The sequence below is a fragment of the Neoarius graeffei genome, chromosome 9, assembly GCF_027579695.1.
Source record: "Neoarius graeffei isolate fNeoGra1 chromosome 9, fNeoGra1.pri, whole genome shotgun sequence".
Classification (NCBI taxonomy): domain Eukaryota; kingdom Metazoa; phylum Chordata; class Actinopteri; order Siluriformes; family Ariidae; genus Neoarius; species Neoarius graeffei.
Genome location: NC_083577.1, coordinates 29,010,537 through 29,030,016, shown reverse-complemented (window position 1 = coordinate 29,030,016; position 19,480 = coordinate 29,010,537). Strand labels below are relative to the sequence as shown.

Sequence of the window (19,480 nt, the reverse complement as noted above, 5' to 3'; positions counted from 1 at the left end):
CCGGCCGTTGATTTGCCGCTGTCTCCGAGGCTCCGGGGCGAGAGGCTCAACCATGGGCTCCTGCACTTAGACACAGACGAAGCTAGCGCCGCAGAAAGAGAAAGAGCGCAAGAAAGAAAGAGAGCGAGTGGGTGAAGGGGGGCTGCTTTTGGGAGCTCGCTCGCTCGAAGCAGCAGCCGGCACAGCCAATGCAGCCTCTGGTACTATGGAAACTAAACCTCTGACCAATGGAAATAATGGAGGCTACGATGTGGCAGGTGAGTGTGTTTGCACCTTGCGCGCAAGCGTGTGTGTGTGGATGCTGGACGAAGTGAAAACAAACTACTACTTCTCTTGTGTGTATATATTCTGCCCCTAAATGTGATGTTTGCGATACGATGGTTGTTAAATCGTTCACGACGCGAGCAGATAATTTAAGACACGGTGTCCATTTCCGATCGCCTTTTGGACTCCTTTTGTCTTCGTATTTGTATTTCCATGCATGGAAATGAGTGCGTAATTTTCTCCCATCCTGAGTTGCGCTTTTTTAAAAAAAAAAATATTTATTTATTTATTTATTTATTTATTTATGCATGCATTTTTCTTGAAATAATTGCCCACTGTGCCGTGCTAAGTTGCCGCGATACACTTCCACTTCGTTTGTCTGTCAGGAATTGTCCGACGTGTTTATGCACAAGCGTGCAGAGTTGTTGCTTGCGTAGCGGGGTGTGGATCCACACAACGACGAGCTTCGGACCCGAGCTCCCGGCGCATCCAGTGCTGGGCTTTGGTTGTTTTTTATTTGCTTTAGTTTGCTGCTTTTGATGAAAAGTCAAAGTGACCGATCTTGAATCGAAAAGGAAGTTGGTTTAAGGCTGGAAGTGTGTCTTCAGGAGGTAACGAATAATTGATTTTCGAAGATGAGTCTTATTTCAATTACAATTGTGTGTGTGTGTAAATAATAAAGGAATTAAAAAGGGCACGTAGTTGAAAGGTCGAGTGAAGGTTCCATTCGTTTCGTTTCGTTTTTATTCCGTGCCACGTTCTGTATTTGTGCAGTTAACTCTTGCTAAGTCACGAGACCGGCGGCATCTTCAGCCGTGGCTTTGAGGAAAAGAGCCCCTGAAAACACAACTCTTCCTGATCCGGATTCTCCGCCGCTGTATCTTCACCTTCAGCCCGTTCACATGTTCCTCAGCTCCACTTCTGTTGCGCGGACAGAACTCATCCGCTGAAATATTCCCCGAGCTCTTTCATTCAATCTTTTTTTTTTTCCTCCCTCCCCTCTCCACCTCTTGTCTTCTAGCCCTCAGAGAAAGTATCTGCAGTGGGAAATCCATTCCATTAGACATCTGAAACATAACGGGCTGCGAAATGATCAGCTCAGATGGAGATTATATCCGTAAACGTGCGCAAGAGACGCGTGAACACCTGGAAAGCTCAGAAGGGATCGGGTTAATGCGGTGCCTTTACAGGTTGACGTGCAAATTTAAAACATCTCTTAAAAATTCCTGTGCGTGTTTTATACTTGTGCCATTTTAGTTGTCTTTTATTTTTTTAAACAGATTTCCAAACATGCTCCTGTTTTTAAAGAATTTTGTCCTCCGTGTTATCTGTTCGCTCCTGTGCCCAGTTCCATACTTCACTTTTGTGTGGGTGCGTAAATTGACGGCAGTAATAACGCTCACGCAAAAGCGGCGCATAATGAGTGTAGTTAGTGCCACCATAATGGACCGGCGCTCATCTCGGTTTACAAACGACAGGTCGCGCTAACAGCTTATTTGTCTGCGCTGACAAAATCAATACATGTGCCGCGGCTGACGGCATCGGCGTTTCATTCAGCTCTCCAGAGATTGATTCCAGGCTGGGAAAGGAACATTAGCGGACATGAATTCTTGAGCAGTCAAGCATGCACGCGTGTACACACACACACGCATGCTCGTTCTCTCAGTCAGTCAGTCACGGACGCAAGTTCAGCTTGATTGCACTACCCTGACACTGGAAACAGCATGCTTCTTTCTTTTTTTCTTTCCTTTCCTGGTCTTGTCAGCAGTTCCCAGTGCACCAGGCTTTTGCAGGCGCCTAAATGGGCTCGAAGTCTGTTTTCAAACGCAGCCGCCGTGTCGATTTGGATGACACGCGCCGGCCAATTAACTCTAAATGTGGACACGGCTCTGCAGCTGGGTTTCCAGCTTCCACAAAAACGGCTCTTTTTTTTTTGTTGGATGAGCAGAGATGAGCAGCCTTTGTAGGAAGGAAGGAAGGAAGGAAGGGAAGGTTTTTTCCCCCCCTCCTCTCCCCTGGATCTGCTTGTTAAATATGAATGCAATTCATTCGTGTAAACATCTCAAGATCCGACACGCAAAAAAAAAAAATGTGCAGGGTTTTGCACTTGTCCTGCACTGTAGTAATCATCAGACAATGAAAATGTATTTGGTTAATTAACCAAACGAACACCCCAATTATGTACATTTTTTTAAAATTATTATTATTATTAAATAATAATAGAACGGTGGATTAAAGGCGAAGGCTTTAGCTCCGTCTTCATGTTCATGTGGCAATTCGGTAAGCTTCGGGCATCGTCTTTTTCTCCCTTAGTCTTCTTTTAAAAGCCACTGCGAGGTAAAGGTCAGAAAATTTGGGTTATGTGCCGCTATCTATACCCGAACTGTCCTGCTTCGGATGCGTTCCCAGCCGGAATATGTTAAATGGGTTCTTTTTAGGAAGGTGTAAATATATATGTAGGCTGGCTCAGCTCATATCAGCAGCAGATTTGTGTGTGTGTGTGTGTGAGGCATCATCTACATCTTTCAGAATGAGTTCTGAGAGCCGAGCAAGCTGGAGGAGAGCACTGTGCAGAGCGGCGGGTTTGACGGCTACCTTCCACCCTGTGATTTTCACATGGTTAGCATAGAGATGTGTGGGTGGCCGTACTTTTTTTTTTTTTTTTGCACCTGTCCCTTCCAATGACGGACCCCCACCCCTCCCCTCGCCTCCAACCCGCGCTCACTTGCTCTCTCTCCCACCCTCAGGCTCCAGATCTCATGAATCCCAATCAGCCGGGTCCATCAGCCTATTAAATAATGCAGCAGCAGCCGCCTAAGTCACATTAGCGTGATAAATGCGCAACGCTGTCGGCACTCGGGCCCCGCCGGCCGTTTGCTTAGCCGTGCCCTCCGATTCCGAACACGTCCCTTCGATCTCTGGCCTCTATCAGAAATAAAGCGGCGGGGCGCCCACCTTGTTTTGCAACTCGAGGCGTGTTTACCAGCTAAACCGATATGTGCCATGTGACATTTTGTTACTTGATTGACCCGCTTGCGTGCTACGCGCGGAATAGAATTTGCAGTCGTGTTCCATGTAGCGCCTCTGCGTTCGGGCCACTCAGGAAACGAGCAAAATGGCAGCCTGGTGCGTTATGAAAGAAAGTGGATATGTGCCTGGCCACCTGCTGGACTTTGCAGCCTTTGGGTGGAGACAGCTTTACAGTTTTCATCTCTCTCTCGTACACAGTGGGTTCTCTGTAATCTGGGAGCGTGTTGAACAATAAGTTATTTGAGAATTTTCTTCTTAGCGAAAAGGAATCATCTGACCGTAGAGTCAAGTGTAATAGCATGGCTGATGATCCTGGCCCACTCCGAACAAGATTTTCTGAAATCTCTTCTAAAACACAGCACTTACTGTACGTTCCGTCACCACCTTCTCGTCCGCAGGTTCCTGAAGGCCATGAGCGCCTTGTCTGCGGCCAGCGCTGTTCTGATCTGGAGCCAGTGCTGGTGACAGGGACATGGGCCTCTTCCTCAGGGCTTCCAGCACGCTCAGCACAAGCGACGACCTGGTCCACAGCGCCACTGAAAGGGACGCCAGGGCGGCGCCACCACAGGCCCAGCACGCAGCAGAACATTGGGTACTAAAACCATACATTGTAAGGGGGGAGGGGTTTTTTTTAATACATTTTTGGAAAGGTAGACCGAAAACAGAAAGTGCTCGTAGCTTCAAGAACCATCTCCGCAATCTGTCAGTGCTCCAAGAGTCTCAGTGGGACGCGGCGCGTCACGTGGTTTAAACCTCACACGGCTCGAACGTGCTAATGGAACTCTTGGATTGACAGAATACAAATGAGTTTTTTCTTTTTTCTTCTCCTCCTCCTCCTTGCCTGAAGTTGAAGGAGTTGATTTATGGGGTAATAAATGAAGGTGACCCAGGGTTCACGTAAACACTGCAGTTGCCCTTGTCGTAGAGGTCACCGCTCAGATGTTCACGTCAGCAGGACATGACAAAACAACTAGTACGGAAGAGCGATACAGCAAGAATAGCGCATCGTGATAACAGTGGGTGTGATTTAAAAAAAAAAAACCCTTCATTTAACGTCGACAAAAATAAACTCTACAACATTTCAGATGTGAAAATTCTGAATATTAGTGATATTGTGGTAAAATTGATCATAATATTTGATGTATTGTCATATTGGTCAGCTCTAGTTCTCAAAACAAGCCGAGTTATATTATAAATGTTATGAGGCAGTTCTGCCTTTTTTTTTTTTTTTTTAAATGTCCATTTGGTCTGACTTGAGATGTCTGCGTCAGAATAAAAAAGCAAGATTTCAAGACTCTCGGCGTTGTTCAAAGAATATAACTCGAAATTAAAACCGCGATGTTTTATTTAACGGCGTCGCCGTGCGTCCTTCGTGTTCTGTCATTCAGCTGATTGAGAGCAGAAGCCTTAATCCGTCTGGCGTGTAGAAATCTAATATCTAATGTCCTGCAGGTCCCAAGCTCCTGGTAAACGCTCCACGTAGCCTTCTCTAATGAGGATGTCTGATACTGTCACTGTAAAGGAGACGAGCGAAACCATGAGAGGTCTGGAGGCTGAAGAAACCAACTCCGCGCCACGGGGCGACTGCCTCAGCAAGTCCGAGAGCCGGGAGCACGTAGAGCCTGACGGGGACGAGAACTGCTGCAACGATAAGAGCGAGACGCAGGTAAACTTGCCAGAGAAGCGTACACACACACACACACCGCAGCCTGTTCCGAGAAGAAAAATGAACGTTTGCTCCCGAAGGTGACTTTCATATCCCGGAACGGAGAACGCTACAGATACGAGTCAGATCAAAATCCGCACCATCATCAAAACTTTAAAGATAAGCGCGTCTAATTAATGATAAGCGTACCATTTTTGCTTAAGAGTTAAACATTCCTGACACGGAGGCTAATAATCACATGACTAGTCGGCGCCAAGCGCGAATAACTACGATATCAAGCCACGTTACGTTTCCCGAGACGCAGGAATCGCGGCTGTACGGATCCTTTCAGCCTGCGCTTTGCTGTCGAGGCGCGTACCACAGAACGTGGTGTTCTCTGATCAGACGTCTTATCGAATTCCTTTTGAGCGATTTGCACGTCCTTTCTACAATTCGATTCCGTCGTACCAAAAAAAAAAAAAAACCCCAAGAACTCGCGATATTCTCAGGTTCATTTACCCCGCGATCAATCATTTAGTGACCGTCGTGATTATCGCTGTCCCTCAAACAAAGGATTGTGCCTGGAGGTTTGTATGGAACGAATCTTCTGAAGTCTAGAGGTCAGAAAAACAAATCGGGTCGAACGATTGTTCCGATCCAGCCCAGGCACGCCGGCCGGCCCGAGGGGACGAGCACGCCAAACACGAGCAATCAATCGTGATGTAATTGCGTTATGAGAACCGGCTGAAATGGATACACCTCAGCCGAGTGCGGCTTGTGAAGGTTACGCTTTTGAAGGTTACACGCCTACTTTTTTTTTTTTTTGGTCATTTATTTATTTATTTATTTCTATGATTTTATTAGCCGACAGACACCTTGCTGCTTTTTTTTTTTTTTTTTTTGACGCACTGACATTTTGGCCCGTGTCGTCTGTTCTCGCGCCTCGTTTCATTTCATTGCACAAATGGTCTTCGCCTCGTGCTCTCTTGAAGAGGTACTCGCCCAAAATTCAGGCGGCAGAAGTGGAGGACCGTCTGAGCAGCCAATCCGAGCTTATCCCCACGCTTCCTCTGTGTTACCCTTGGAGCCAGGGAGGGGAAGCACAGCAAGTGGCTTTATGGCCATCTGTCTGCTCCCTCCCTCCCTTTTGCTCTTCGCGAGTCTCTGCTGCCTCGCTGTGCACAACGCAGCACTACCTGCTTCTTTTTTTTTTTTTTTTCCTTTCCTGCAGCATGTGCACACATTTTTCTGAGTCCCCCCCCCCCCAAACCCATTCTCGGCAGATTCGCACGGCATCTGTGTTCCCATGGCAATTTTCACCAAGTTCTGTATTCGCCGGATCGGCCGCACACGGTTCGACGCCAGTGCCAAGCACTCAGGGACTTGGAGATGCTCAATACCCAATTAAAGCCGCATAAGCATCCATCATCATTTTGTAAGGCCACTGTGTTGCTTATTAACAATGGCCCACTGTGTCTGCTCAAGCCTTCGCGGAGTACAAGACAGACGGCGAAGGAGAAGAACGAGAGACGGCCCCGTGGCCTGCTGCTGCTGCTTAACTCCGTCTCCGAGCTTCACCAGGAGTATACAGACAATTCTCGCATGCCTTTTCTACCCATTCCCAGGTCCCCGAAAATGGCCGAGTCACGAAACAGATCCCCCGTCACGAATGCGTGTGAATAACCGTTCTTTTTATAAAGACACGTCAGCACGTCGTCGTCGTCTCCCTTCTGTTTCTCCTTCAGTTCTTTGGAAAGTGCTGTAACTACGAAGCCAGCCATTTGCATCAAAATCAGATAGCGTGATGACCTGGTCGAAAAATATCAGAAGCTTCGTGTGATCGTTTTGTGAACATCAAAGATGGTGTGGATTAAATAAATTTAAAAAAAAAAAACTAAATCCCGTAATTGTTCTCTTTTGGAGAGCATTATCACATTGTGGTACTGTAGCTGTGAGGTAAGGTGTTATGCTGAGCCTTTAAAAAAATAAAAAATAAAAACTCTAATTAGTGTGGCAGTGTTGATGCGCTGCTTAGCCAAAAATAGACTGCTTTGTTTAGTTCTGGTCAGCAGTACCATGTTCTGTGCATTTAACAACCATTGTATATGAACCGACGTGCTGGGAGCGGCAGCAGAGGTAAACACTGATCGCCCCGCCCACGAGTGCCTGGTGTGTCCAATAAAACCCGTGTGCGGTTTATGCCACGCCGGTTTCTACCACTGAGGAGCGTCGGGTGCTGTAATATGATTATGGGGTAGTTTAGAGGGAGGGGTTTGTGATTTTTATTTTATTTCATTTTTATTTATTTGGAGGCTGGAAGCAAAAGGCATGAGAACCACTGGATCGGGGTGTTTTTTTTTTTTTTTAAATGAATTTTTCCTTTAAATCAGTGGTGGTGTAACCATCAGTGCTTCTACCTTGACTAACCATGACAGCTCTAAGGTTTACAATGTTTTTTTTGTTTTTTTCTTCACCCTAATCAAATTCGATAACTTCTTGGAATGATGGACATCTACAAAAGAAAGCCTCAACCGCACATTATAAGGCCACGAGTTTGTGGACACCTGATCGTAACACCCCTATGTGGTCTTTCCCCAAAGTGCTGCTACAACTTTGGAAGCGCGCAGTTGTAGCTTTACGACGGAACCAAGCGGCCCAAACCTGTTCCCGCGCGACAATGCCCAAAGCTACGAAGATATGGCTTGCTAAGATTGGAAAAAAGCCCTGACCCAAAGACCTTTTGGGATGAAGTGGGACGCTGAGTCCACCCCAGCGTCTCACTGATGCTCTTGTGGCTGAATGAACGCACATCCGTGCACTTGAAACTCTAGTGGGAGGTTTTCCCAGAACGGTGGAGGAAAGGGGGAAGATCTGGAACGAGATGTTCAGCAAGTACATATGGGTGCGGTAGTGGTAGTGGTGAGGAGGTGTCCACATACCTTTTGGCCTTGATCATGGATGCAAACGGCGCGCCTTTTGGCGGATGCCGCCTTTTTCACGGCTGTCTGGGGGACTCGTGTGAATCACGCAGATCCGATGAGGGTTTTTTTTGGGGGGGGGCGGGGCGTTGGAGTGTCTGATTATAATTTCATCAAAGTAAATTCTGTATTAAAATTACTAAATAAGCAAATGCCGTTACAGTCCATGAAACATAGGAAGTATAAGTATGAGAAGAAAACAGTAAATCAGAAAGCTGCGCACGTAAAGCCAATTACGTAACTTGCGTTGGACTGATGGAAATCCTCGCGCGTGCAGTGAAGTGCAGCCAGCAGCAGATAATGGCGCGCAGCCAATCGGCTTTACGTGCGCAGCTTTCTGATTTACTGTTTTCTTCTCGTACTTCCTATGTTTCATGGATTGTAACGGCATTTGCTTATTTAGTAATTTTAATACAGAATTTACTTTGATGAAATTATAATCAGACACGCCAACCCCCCCCCCCCCCCCCCCCCCCCCCAAAAAAAAAAAAAAAAAACAACTCATTGGATCTGCGCGATTCACACAAGTCCCCCAGACAGCCGTGAAAAAGGCGGCATCCGCCAAAAGGCGCGCCGTTTGCATCCATGCTTGATATACGTTCCGGTGTTCTGTAAAGTTACCCTACCTCTTGGATTTGTCCTACCAAGCCTACAGAACACATGAATTTGGACCGAGTTTTGTCCTACCGATCAGCTGGGCTAATAGAAAATCGGTGAGTATTTCACGCATTTGTAATGCGTAATGTAGGCATATTTGCAATTCAGAAACGTATAAAATACAGTGCCCACTGTGTGACAGAATTAGCAAGTTCTCATACAGACCATTTTATTATTCAAAACAAGTCGTTACAAATTATTTGACTCGACCAATACGCACAAAACATAAAAATCGGCAAATGCGTGAAATACTCGCCGATTTTCTCTCAGCCCAGCTGATCGGTAGGACAAAACTCGGTATGACGTCATGTGTTCTGCGCATGCGCAGTAGGCTCGGTAGGACAAATCCAAGAGGTAGGATAACTTTACAGAACACCGGTTATCACATTTGTGTTAGTACGTATAAATAACATTTTGCTCCTTTTTGAGCCATTATTTCTAAAAGCGTAGCTGATGCATGTATGTTTTTAATAAAGAATGGTTTCGAGCAGGATGTAATGTGTCCAGCCTTGGGTTCGTCTCAGCCGTAGCATGTCATTCAGTATTGTGGTGTTGTGACTGATGGATGATTCCACAGCGTAATCCATGTGCCCCATTTTTGTCTCATTGCCTACCGTACAGCGGCAAATACCTGGACAGAGCGCGAAACGGCCCAAGGTACAGTGGCAAGAGGCATGTCCGAACCCCTTTTTTTTTTTTTTTTTTTGCTCGGTTGTTCTGCAAGCCAGTTTCATTTCTTTTCATGTGTGTTCATGAAGCACTGCTCGTTTTTAATCGTGTGTGTCCCATGAAGAGCATTGTACGGAAGCCGAGAGAGGCCCTTCATATAATCTTTTTTTTTTAATTCACCTTGTTATCCCAAGATAACGACATAATTAATTCAGGATCTCTAGTAAACAACACAACTAATTCGAGATCTCGAGAAAACAAAACCGTTATTTCATGATCTCGGGTAAACAGCTGAGAAATGGATGACCAAAGTTGCGTCTAGACAGAATGAGAAATAGCTCTGAAGTCAGCATATCACAAGTCTCTTGGCCAGCGCTCGAAACTAACGGTGTCCCGACGTCCCGGGGACCATAAAAAATGTCATCGGGACACACAATTATCATATCTGGGACAATCCCGGGACAATGGAAAAAAATAGATCTAGAAAAAAAGTTCTACATTAATATTCTTTACAAAGCCGTAACACATACGTAGACATTCACCTAATTTGTCAATTTTAATTTTAAAACGTTAACAGCGAAAAATACATAGTAGCTACACTTTCGATGCACCTGCATCCGTAGGCTACAGAGCAGCGCATTCTGTTCTAGAATCTTCGGCCGGAGTCCGCATTATATGGACTTGGAATGGAATTGCTACCGCACACACTGCGCCGACTCTTGCCAGAACAAAAATGCTGAAGTGGTTGAAGCGGACCGACCGCGGGGAAGAAACTGAAAGCCCAGACATAACGTCTCCGGGACCTTCAGGATCCAAAGTGTCATCGCCTGGTCTGCAGGCAACGCAAGCAACTGAATGAACTTAATGAACACTGTTAGACACGTTATAAAATACAACAGGAATGATGTGGATGATATTGACGGAAGATACCGTTCAACAGAATAAGTGAGTTTTCTTGGTGTCTTTCTAGTTCAGAAAGTTTAGTCAGTCAGCAGCACAGCTAGGCTCGGACCTGCCACTATGCTGATGTTGCTAACATTTGCGCCCACGTTTCGGCAGCGAAAGTTCATAAAATGGATAACGGTAATGGATAACGGAAAGTTCATAAAAATGGATAACGGTAATGGTGAAAATGATAAGTTGGCCTTCTAAGTGCCAACAGATACTCAAGGTATAAGTAGATGAAATGAACATAAAAGGGGTCTTATTTTCAACTAAAGTGTACTGCAGATGTAGGGAGTTGAAACATTTTCTGAATGAGCTAGTTGGCCCCTTTAAATAAACGGGTATCTATTCATACAGTGAGATCGCCGAAGTTTAATAAACTGAAAATGCAATAACTGTAATTTTGAAGTAGATGATGTATAGGACGTGTCGCTTGTGTCTTGTGACTTATTGTAAAAATGATATAAAGGGTTCAAAATTGCATAGTTACAAATATAATAGTAACTTCATATGATAATATTAACCACTGGTTATTTCAGAGAGGAAAAAAATGGGGACACTATTGCTTCCATTCGGGACAATACAACACAGAATTCGGGACCACTGGGGGACACAAAGAAAAAAAGTTAATTTCGAGCCCTGCTCTTGGCACACCGGAATGAACCATTTCTCAGCTGTTTACTCGAGATCATGAAATAATTGTCTTGTTTTCTCGAGATCTCGAAATAACGGTTTTGTTTTCTCTAGATCCTGAATTAATTATGTCGTTATCTCGGGATAACAAGGTGAATAAAAAAAAATTATTATATGAAGGGCCTCTCGCGGCTTCCGTAGCATTGTGTAAACGGGTTCCTGCTTTTTAAACACCTGCATGATTTTCAAACGCTCAGGAGCCACTAACCGAACTGGATGCTTCGACAAGGGGGTGTCGTCCTCCAGCTCTGAAAAATCGCACCCATCTTTCTTTTTCATCCCATCCTATTTAAAAACCAAACCATGCCATTCATTGCCATAGTTTTATTTCCCTGGAGTTGGTGTGCATCTGTTTTGTGGAAATGAAGCCTGCAGTGGTTTTGTGTACATCCTGACCTGTGTCTCTCTCTAACCCTCACTACTCTCCCCCAGTCTAACGCAAAGTTAAAGTTAGTTCGGAGCCTGGCCATTTGTGAAGAACCCTCTCCTCCCCCAATTACCTCTGAACTGCTGCCAGAACATCAGGTAAACCTCTCGCAGGGCTACTGAAAAGTCTCTCGCACTTGCTTCTTACAGGCTCATTTTATCCAGTGCACGCTCGATGACTTTTTTTTTTCTTTTCTTTCCTGAAACACATAAGTGAGGTCCGTAGTGGAAATGGCACAATATGGGAAGTAGTCTCATTTATTTTTTCACTCTGTGGGTCTGGAAATGGTTAAGCTGTTGTACATAATTCTACCAAAACATTATTTAAAAGGTTTTACATTCCTGTTTAGACACTCGATTCACTAACTATATATTTTGTAAAAGCAAGATTTATAAAAGTTAGATTGATAAAATCCTTTATTTGGTGGTTTTTTTTTTTTGTTTTTTTTGTTTTTTTATTTGCCTGAATGTAATGTCTTTTTTTTTCCTCCTCCCTACTGTAATTCATTGAAATTTTTTTTTTAATAAAAGAGGGAGATTTTAGTGTTCAGAGCACAGCTGTACACAGTGCGCAACGACAAAAGATTTCCATAAAGATCTTGCAGGCAGTTGAATAAAATGCAAGCTCCCCCACTTTACGTATCAAAAGTGCACTCAATAATTAATCACCGAACCTGACTTTTAAAGCATCGGCTTCTTAAAGCCGTGTTAGTTTTCGTTATAGTTCCTCTAGGCTGCTTTTTTTTTTTTAATCACAAGGGCAAACTTCAGCTCTCGCTCGTCTCGGCGTAAACACTACCGCTCCTGTTTCCCCCATTTAAAGAAAGCTGCTTCTTATAAACCGCTCCATGCCTCCCTGGGCCTCACGTTGCGCGCCTGCCCTCCTTTGTTTTACTTTTGTGCCAGTTTTGAAAAGCGAAATGGACTCCTTTCTTCGCTGTGCTGTTAATCAAAGGAAATTGGGAAGGGAAAAGGAGGGGGGTGGAAGAAGCAGCTCAGTCTGAGCCACTCCAAAGGAGGCGAAGGCACAAGGACGCCGTTGAGCCCGAGGAATAAGAAAAGACTTAAACCAAAAGCTTCTCGTCAGGGTGCCCAGGCATCGCCACATTGCGAATGGCAGGGTTCCAGGGGGGGAAAAAACCCAACCAAGGAGTAAAATATAATATCTGTTGCTGTACCGGTACATGTTCAGCTCGAGGCTCGAATTTTGACACTCAGTATTTGACCAGTGCTTCAAGATGTATCTCCTTGTAAATATTTCCTCTGATGGCGTGCATGGTGGTCTTTCGCACAACAAACCAGGGCTTTGAACCGGTTCAAGGAACGAAAACGAAAACTGGGAACTTTTTCTATTTCACATGGAACAGAAACGAAACCAGAAACTTTATTATTGTTTGTTCCGGAACAGGAACGCTTATTAAAAATAATGGTAACCGGTTAATACCGGTTTTTATTTCGTTCCTCAAAGTTTCCGTAGCCTACAAATAAAGTCATTCTTCTCCTGCGCAAGTTTCTATGACCCGCTGGGGTTCACTTCCTGTGTGACGTTCGCTGACTGAATGGAGAGAGCGGGAGGGTGGACTACTATCACGTCTCCACATCTTAAATAAATATTGCAGTCTATCGTTATTCAAAAACGTCAATTTCAAACACGATATCAATACATTTGTCCACGTTAATGAGAGGCTCGCGAACATGAAATGACGTTAACCTCTGTTAGCCTATCAATGCATAGGGCCTGACTAGCCTTTGGTAACACACTAAACGAATTATCTTTCATTTTTGGCACTTTTTCTGTTTGTGTAGATGGGAAGACATACTGAGAATCCAAATCACCAACATTTGAAATAATAATTGTTTTGAATTATTTCTTGTCTTATTTAATGAAGGTTGTAATAGAATTAGCCTACATTTGGCTTAAGCTGGATGAGACAGAGACATAATTTTATAGCCATTTGTTAAACAGCTGACAGGGAACGTAATTAACCGTTCCGGGAACGAATTTTTTTGTTCTAACCGGTTCGGGAACGTCTATTTAATGGTGGAACCCAAAACCGGAAACGTTAAAATTCCGTTTCTGTTCGGAACGAACCAATAGGAAAAAAATTCCGGTTCAAAGCCCTGCAACAAACCTTGCTGAAGTATCGCTTTCTGGTTATAGTCCACGGTGTTTAAAACTCGTTTATGAACGTTATCTGATATTCGTATAAGTATCGCAGAAGACAGTGTGTGTCGGCGCTTAGCACGGATATAAGCAAGTAGTGAAATGAGCGTTTATATATTTTGCTTGATGATCCAAAAAAAAAAACCTCAAGTAAAAGCTGTGGGTGTATACACTGAGGTTAATTTTTCTCAAATTTTTTTTTTTGGCCCTCCACAGGACGAGATTCAGATCAAACTTTCTCAATCATTCGACAAAGACGATATTCCAGTCAGTAAAAACGAAGATGACCGAGAGAAAAGTGCGGAAAAATTGGAGAACATGCAGCACAAGATGCTGTCAAGAGGTGTGTGTGAGAGAGAGAGAGAGAGAAGAATTATTATTATTATTATTATTATTATTATTGTTTTATTTGTCGCAACGATGCGATCCTGTTATATTGGAAGTGCCAAAGACTTTCTCTCGCTATCACTCTCCTTAAGATTCCAGTCAAGAATACACCGACTCCACTGGCATTGATCTGCACGAGTTCTTGGTTAACACACTGAAAAACAACCCCAGGTTTGTAAAAATTTCTTCTCGCTGACTTATTTTTTTTCCTCGCAGAAAAACCGTCCACGAGGAATCTTTTTATTCACCTCATAAGTGAAATAAGAAACACTTGCTTCGTCCTAAATGTGAAATGATGTTCCTTCATGTAATCCAGGGACCGAATGATGCTGCTGAAGCTGGAACAAGACATCCTCGACTTCATCAGTAACAATGAGTGAGTTAATGGCTCCCTTAGGCATCCATTGTTTTGCAAGTGACTGTTTTTCATCAAATAATTCTCTTACAAGATTTTTTTTTTTTTTGCTCATGGAGCAGAGAGAGAGATTTAACAGCTAATGATGGTTGCAGGGACTCACTACTTCTTCACGACTGCTACTTTTTTTTTTTAAACCCCCCCCTGACTATTCTAGGAGCCTGAGAAGAAAGTTCCCCCCCATGACCTCCTACCACAGAATGCTCCTGCACCGAGTAGCTGCTTACTTTGGCTTAGACCACAACGTCGACCAAACCGGGAAATGCGTGATCATCAACAAAACTAGCAATACAAGAATGTGAGTAATCGCGCTCTTTGATGCCCTTCAAGTCCAACTGAAACATCTTAAACTGCAGAAATGGCTGTTGACCCTAGGGCTGGGTTCAAAAGATCGATCCACGATCCGATATCGATTCGCGTTCAAAAAATACGAGATCGATTCAAAAATGTGTGGATCGATCTCTTCCAGGTGGCTATAGGCACTATTTTCTCGACCGCGCAAGGACCGCTACAAAAAGCGGGTGCCGGCAAACGAAACGGAAACTTGAGAACGCGAGATGGCTGAAGCTGCATAGCTAAAATCACCGCCTGGCCTGAAAGCTGACGTACGGCATTACTTTGGATTCAAACGTTACGAGGACAGAGACGAAGTCGACAGAACAAAAGCAGTGTGCAAACCGTGCCGCATAGAGGTAAAATATCGTGGCAATACAAGCAATCTCCGCAACCACTTGTCCAGGCATCACGCCGACACAGTTTCAGCTAAACCTGCGGCGAATCAAACTGCACTTGGTGTTAAATTACATGCGCAAACGCATATGGGGCTGTTCTTGTCAATAGGGACAGTTTTTACTTTAAAGTGACAATCCAGCAATATCTAAGTAGATCGATATCGAATCGGATCGTGACCTTGTGAATCGGAATCGAATCGATCCAGGAAATCTGGATCGATTCCCAGCTCTAGTTGACACAAAGTCCATGGATTCATACATGTCAACCTTTGGTCAATCAAACCTGTATAACCAACCTCCAAAATCCGTATTTCCCTTATAAAATCCGTATAAGATGCAAATTAAAATAATTTACCTAAAATTTGAATGATAATTAACAATGATATACCCAAGTTACTTTTTATTCAATATTAATAACAATAAACCTTCAGAATGAATACGAAGCTCCAATGTTCGACAAAAACACAAAGTGTCACTCTAATGTTCTGAATTGTACTCCACGACTAGCCTGGGCCCGCCCATCCTAAGTGTGACGCAACACGGGGGCCTGTTGCGAGCTTAGTCTGGCAAGGCAAGCTATCTCCAGCTCTTCCAAGCTCCCGAAAAATCGGGAGCCAATCAACTTTGAGCATCTCCAACGGCCCTGGGTAGAGGCGTGTTCAAGGCAGTGACGTAGTAGAACTGCGACCGGAAGCCATAGATTGTTTACAGAATCTATGCCGGAAGCGCTTCATTCACTAGAAACATTACGAACATGGAGCAGCGGCAAGCCTTCGACACAGCGGTAGATGCTGTATTGAAAGCATTCAACGGGAAGTTCTCATTGAAAACGGAGCCCTGGAGGTATTTATCTTCTTCCTGTTACTCAAGCAGTTTCCGTCGCGTCACATACGTCAGAGGAAAGAGTGATGTGATTGGTTTAAGCTTCGTCACAGCCTTTTCTGGCTTCGACCAGTAGCAAACTGAGGCATTTCAGGGAGGCGGGTCAACCACGCGCTTTGGGAAACGGTTGGGCTTAATATCTTTGCCAGACCAAATGCTCGCAGAGCTTTGAAGTTGCGTTAGCCAGACTACTCCACGACAGCTTTTTTTAGCGCTCTGCACCAATACCTCACGAGGCTGCATGTCACAGCAAGTGTCTGTGTTGATCTTGCCGGAGTGCCCATTCAGAATCTTTTCAGTCGCTCAGGTGGAAATACGCGTTTCAAACAAAATGTTACTTCCCGGTTGGCGGGATTCTCGCAATGCGGTGTGCGCATGATCAGAAGTGGAACGAAGTCTCGCTACCACAAGATAACACGCGATTTCATAAGACTCTTTACTGGCTGTCTGTGGTGTACAGTACGTTTGTAAATGTTATGCGTGCTTTTATCATTGTGGGAATTGATTATAGCTCTAAATAAATATTGAAGTTTTTTTTTTTTAAAGAATCCGTATAACTTTATTTGTACGCCCGTATACTACGTTTATTGAGTCAAATCCGTAGGTTGACATGTATGTGAATTTTGAAGAGAACGGAACCCGAATTAAGTGCGGTTTGAATATTTCTAGCCTGAGCGACCGTACTAGCGGAATACATTTTAAGCATTTTTTTTTTTTTTTGGCACTTACCTGTTCAGACCAGATCAGAAGTTCTCCGAACACATCAAAGACGACAAGACGGACGATTTCCAGAAGCGTTACATTTTAAAGAGAGACAACTCCAGCATGGACAAAGACGACAGCTTGGTAAGTGGTGGGCTTAAAGCCTTCGCGATCATACAATGACCGAGATTAGTATATTGTCTGATTTAAAAGTGCCAAAAAGAAGCACATCCAAAAGCAGGTGCTTGTGTTTTCAGATGCGGATGAGGTTAAAGGATGACAGGAGGAGTAAATCAATAGAAGAGCGCGAAGAGGAGTATCAGCGGGCGAGAGAGAGAATATTTGCTGACGTGAGATTGATCATTTCTTTCTCCTCCAGTCAATCGCTTTGCTTTTTTATATAAATCTGTCTGGAGAGCATGGGTTGGTGCGTCGAAACGTTAAAACCGCTGCGGATTTCTGTTGCAGGGTTTGGACACTTTCCCGCTTGATAAAAGGTGAGTGAAGGAAAAGTCAGGATGATGGATTTCTTGAGACTAGAAGTGAGTTTGCGGGGGAGGGGCACGTGTGTGCAGGTGGTCTGAGCATGTGTCCTGCTCCATGTGATACACACACACACACACACACACACACGTCAGCTACTAAAGTAATGTCTCAGATCTGTTAAGACCCAGACTCAGGGGAAATTAAGCCTAGCTTTCTAACTTTGGCAGGATCCAGGAGGACGACGTTTGCAACACGACGCAGCAGAGGCGGCAGGTTTTCAGGTATTCTTTGGTTTATTAGCGACGTGGAATAATGTCACCACTTCCCATACTGGATTCATGTCTGGATTTATTTAAAGGGGAACTGAAGGCAAATTTTATCGTCATCAAAATTCTATTGATCTCATTTTATTAACCTCCTAAGGCCCAAGCTGTTGTTTTTTTTTTTTTTTTTTTTTTTTTTTTTTTTTTACATGCATTTTTTATTTCTCTTTGCTATTTGGGCTTATTAGAACCTGATTAGAATAAAAACTAAGCATCATCTTTTGATAAGATGTACTTTTAGAGAAAAAGTATGTCCACATATGTGGATTCTAGTTCTGAATTTCCATAAAGCGCTGTCCACGCATGTGACCGCTAAGCCCTAGGAGGTTAAATACCGGAACGCGTTTTCGATCGCTATTTTGTCGCTGCTATAGCAAGTGATGGGCGTTTGAGATGCGCTCTGTAATATATCAGTCCGTACGTCAAAGCGACGGCCGTAAACGAGATTCGTCGAGACCTGTGCGAGACCTCGTCGGACGGAAGTAAAACGTACAGCGGAAACCAAAGTGACCGACGACGTCAAAAGACGCGCACGCCGTCTTTCGAACGCTGACGTAATCAAGCCGGAAGTTTTGTTTGTTTTGACGGCAATCGGAAAGTTTGTCGGCAGCAATCGTCATTTTGTGCCATGTTTTCGTTTGGAAAACCGTTTTCAAAATGGCGGCGCCGACACTTGACGTTTCGAAGTCTCTCGCACAAGTCTCGTGAAGATGGCGCGGATAAGCGACGCCTGCCGCAAGCCAAATTCAACACGGCTAAAAACCGACTAGGCCGATAAGTATCATATTTAATTCTATGAGGATAATATTTAACAACACGAGTCACGAAAACCGAAACCGTAATCGAATAACACGCAATTAAGAAATAAAGCAAGTTTAAAAATGACTTCAGTTCCCCTTTAATACTCCTGTCTCGCGATCACTGATTGCAACCCAGGCTGAAACATGGCCGCTCGGGGAATGGGACCAGCCGCCAGAGCAGCTCGGAGACCGAAGCCCGTTCCTCTGAGCCGCGGCCGTGGAGCAGCACCGACTCGGACAGCTCGAACCGCAACCTGAAGCCAGTCATAACGAAGGCGAGCAGCTTCAGCGGCATCTCGCTGCTCATCCGCGGAGACAGCTCCAGCAGTGGCAAGAGTGCCTCACGTCTGTCTAAAACGGGTGAGTGACACCTGTCTCAGCCAATCACCATTCAGCAAATGAGCTCTTGAAATGCTTCTCTGCATCATGCCCAGAAACACTTGGCCTCATGGGTATGAATAAGCGCTTCAGTATTTAAAACGTTTTTTTTTTTTTTGTTTAAAAACTTATTTCTATATTTACAAAGTTGTTTTATTGCTGGGCGACTTTTTTTTTTCCCCCCCTCCCTCTCCTTGTTTTTTTCACAGCATGCCTCTTGCAAGACACATTAAAATGTCTTTAGCGAAAGCCCTCAGTTTTAATGCATGCTTTCCATTTGCATCTTCTCCAACTAACGCCGTACTCTCTCTTTTAAAGCATTTATTTCCATGTTGCTCGATCTCACGTTTAGAAAAACAGCCTGCTTTCCCCGTAGGAGTTCGTTGGTGAATTTCGTTTCAGCGCAGGCTGTACCGCGTTTGCGAGCAAGCTAACCAAACGAGCAGAACAACGGAAAAACACGTATACTCCGCGTTCTGAGCCCTTTCTAACTCTGTCCTGCATAGATTTACATAGAAGACTAGATGCCTCGTCCCCGTTGCCCGTCAACGAAGTCGAACGTCCACACATGGCGGCCATCTTACCTCAGACAGCTGGCTTACCCATTACATTGTGTTGGTAGCGATATGTACTTTTCAGATGACCGTAACTTCCTCAAATTTCGATCGATATTCAAACGGTTTGGTTTGTTATATTAAAAAAACCAAACGGAAGTATGCAGGGTTTTTTCTAGAAAAATTTAGTATGAGGGCGCTCACCATGGCGAGGGAGTGAAGCGGGGGGGGGGAGATGGTGCCGGTTGTCGCCCCCCGCCGTGCAAAGCCTTTGAAAAATGCTCCAATGGGACATTCTGAGGCTATCCGAGAGGGAAATTGTAACAAATTTTCTGTCAACATTGAAAAAGA

At 44.4% G+C, this 19,480-nt stretch overlaps 1 protein-coding gene across 8 annotated transcripts in view; it reads left to right on the top strand.

Moving 5' to 3' along the window:
• LOC132891561 (R3H domain-containing protein 1-like) overlaps window positions 1-19,480 on the top strand; it is a 111,353-nt gene that overhangs the window by 67,829 nt on the left and 24,044 nt on the right. For 6 of the 8 annotated variants that reach the window (XM_060929269.1, XM_060929268.1, XM_060929265.1 and 3 more), the window contains 12 exons: window positions 3,693-3,886; window positions 4,747-4,960; window positions 11,314-11,406; window positions 13,688-13,814; window positions 13,951-14,029; window positions 14,175-14,234; window positions 14,431-14,571; window positions 16,624-16,732; window positions 16,846-16,938; window positions 17,057-17,085; window positions 17,302-17,355; window positions 18,334-18,557. In XM_060929269.1, the coding sequence (XP_060785252.1) occupies window positions 4,787-4,960; window positions 11,314-11,406; window positions 13,688-13,814; window positions 13,951-14,029; window positions 14,175-14,234; window positions 14,431-14,571; window positions 16,624-16,732; window positions 16,846-16,938; window positions 17,057-17,085; window positions 17,302-17,355; window positions 18,334-18,557 (1,183 nt within the window). In that variant the 5' untranslated portion in view covers window positions 3,693-3,886; window positions 4,747-4,786. The remainder of the gene's footprint in view (window positions 1-3,692; window positions 3,887-4,746; window positions 4,961-11,313; window positions 11,407-13,687; window positions 13,815-13,950; window positions 14,030-14,174; window positions 14,235-14,430; window positions 14,572-16,623; window positions 16,733-16,845; window positions 16,939-17,056; window positions 17,086-17,301; window positions 17,356-18,333; window positions 18,558-19,480) is intronic. The other 2 variants (XM_060929267.1, XM_060929270.1) reach the window with 2 other exon arrangements.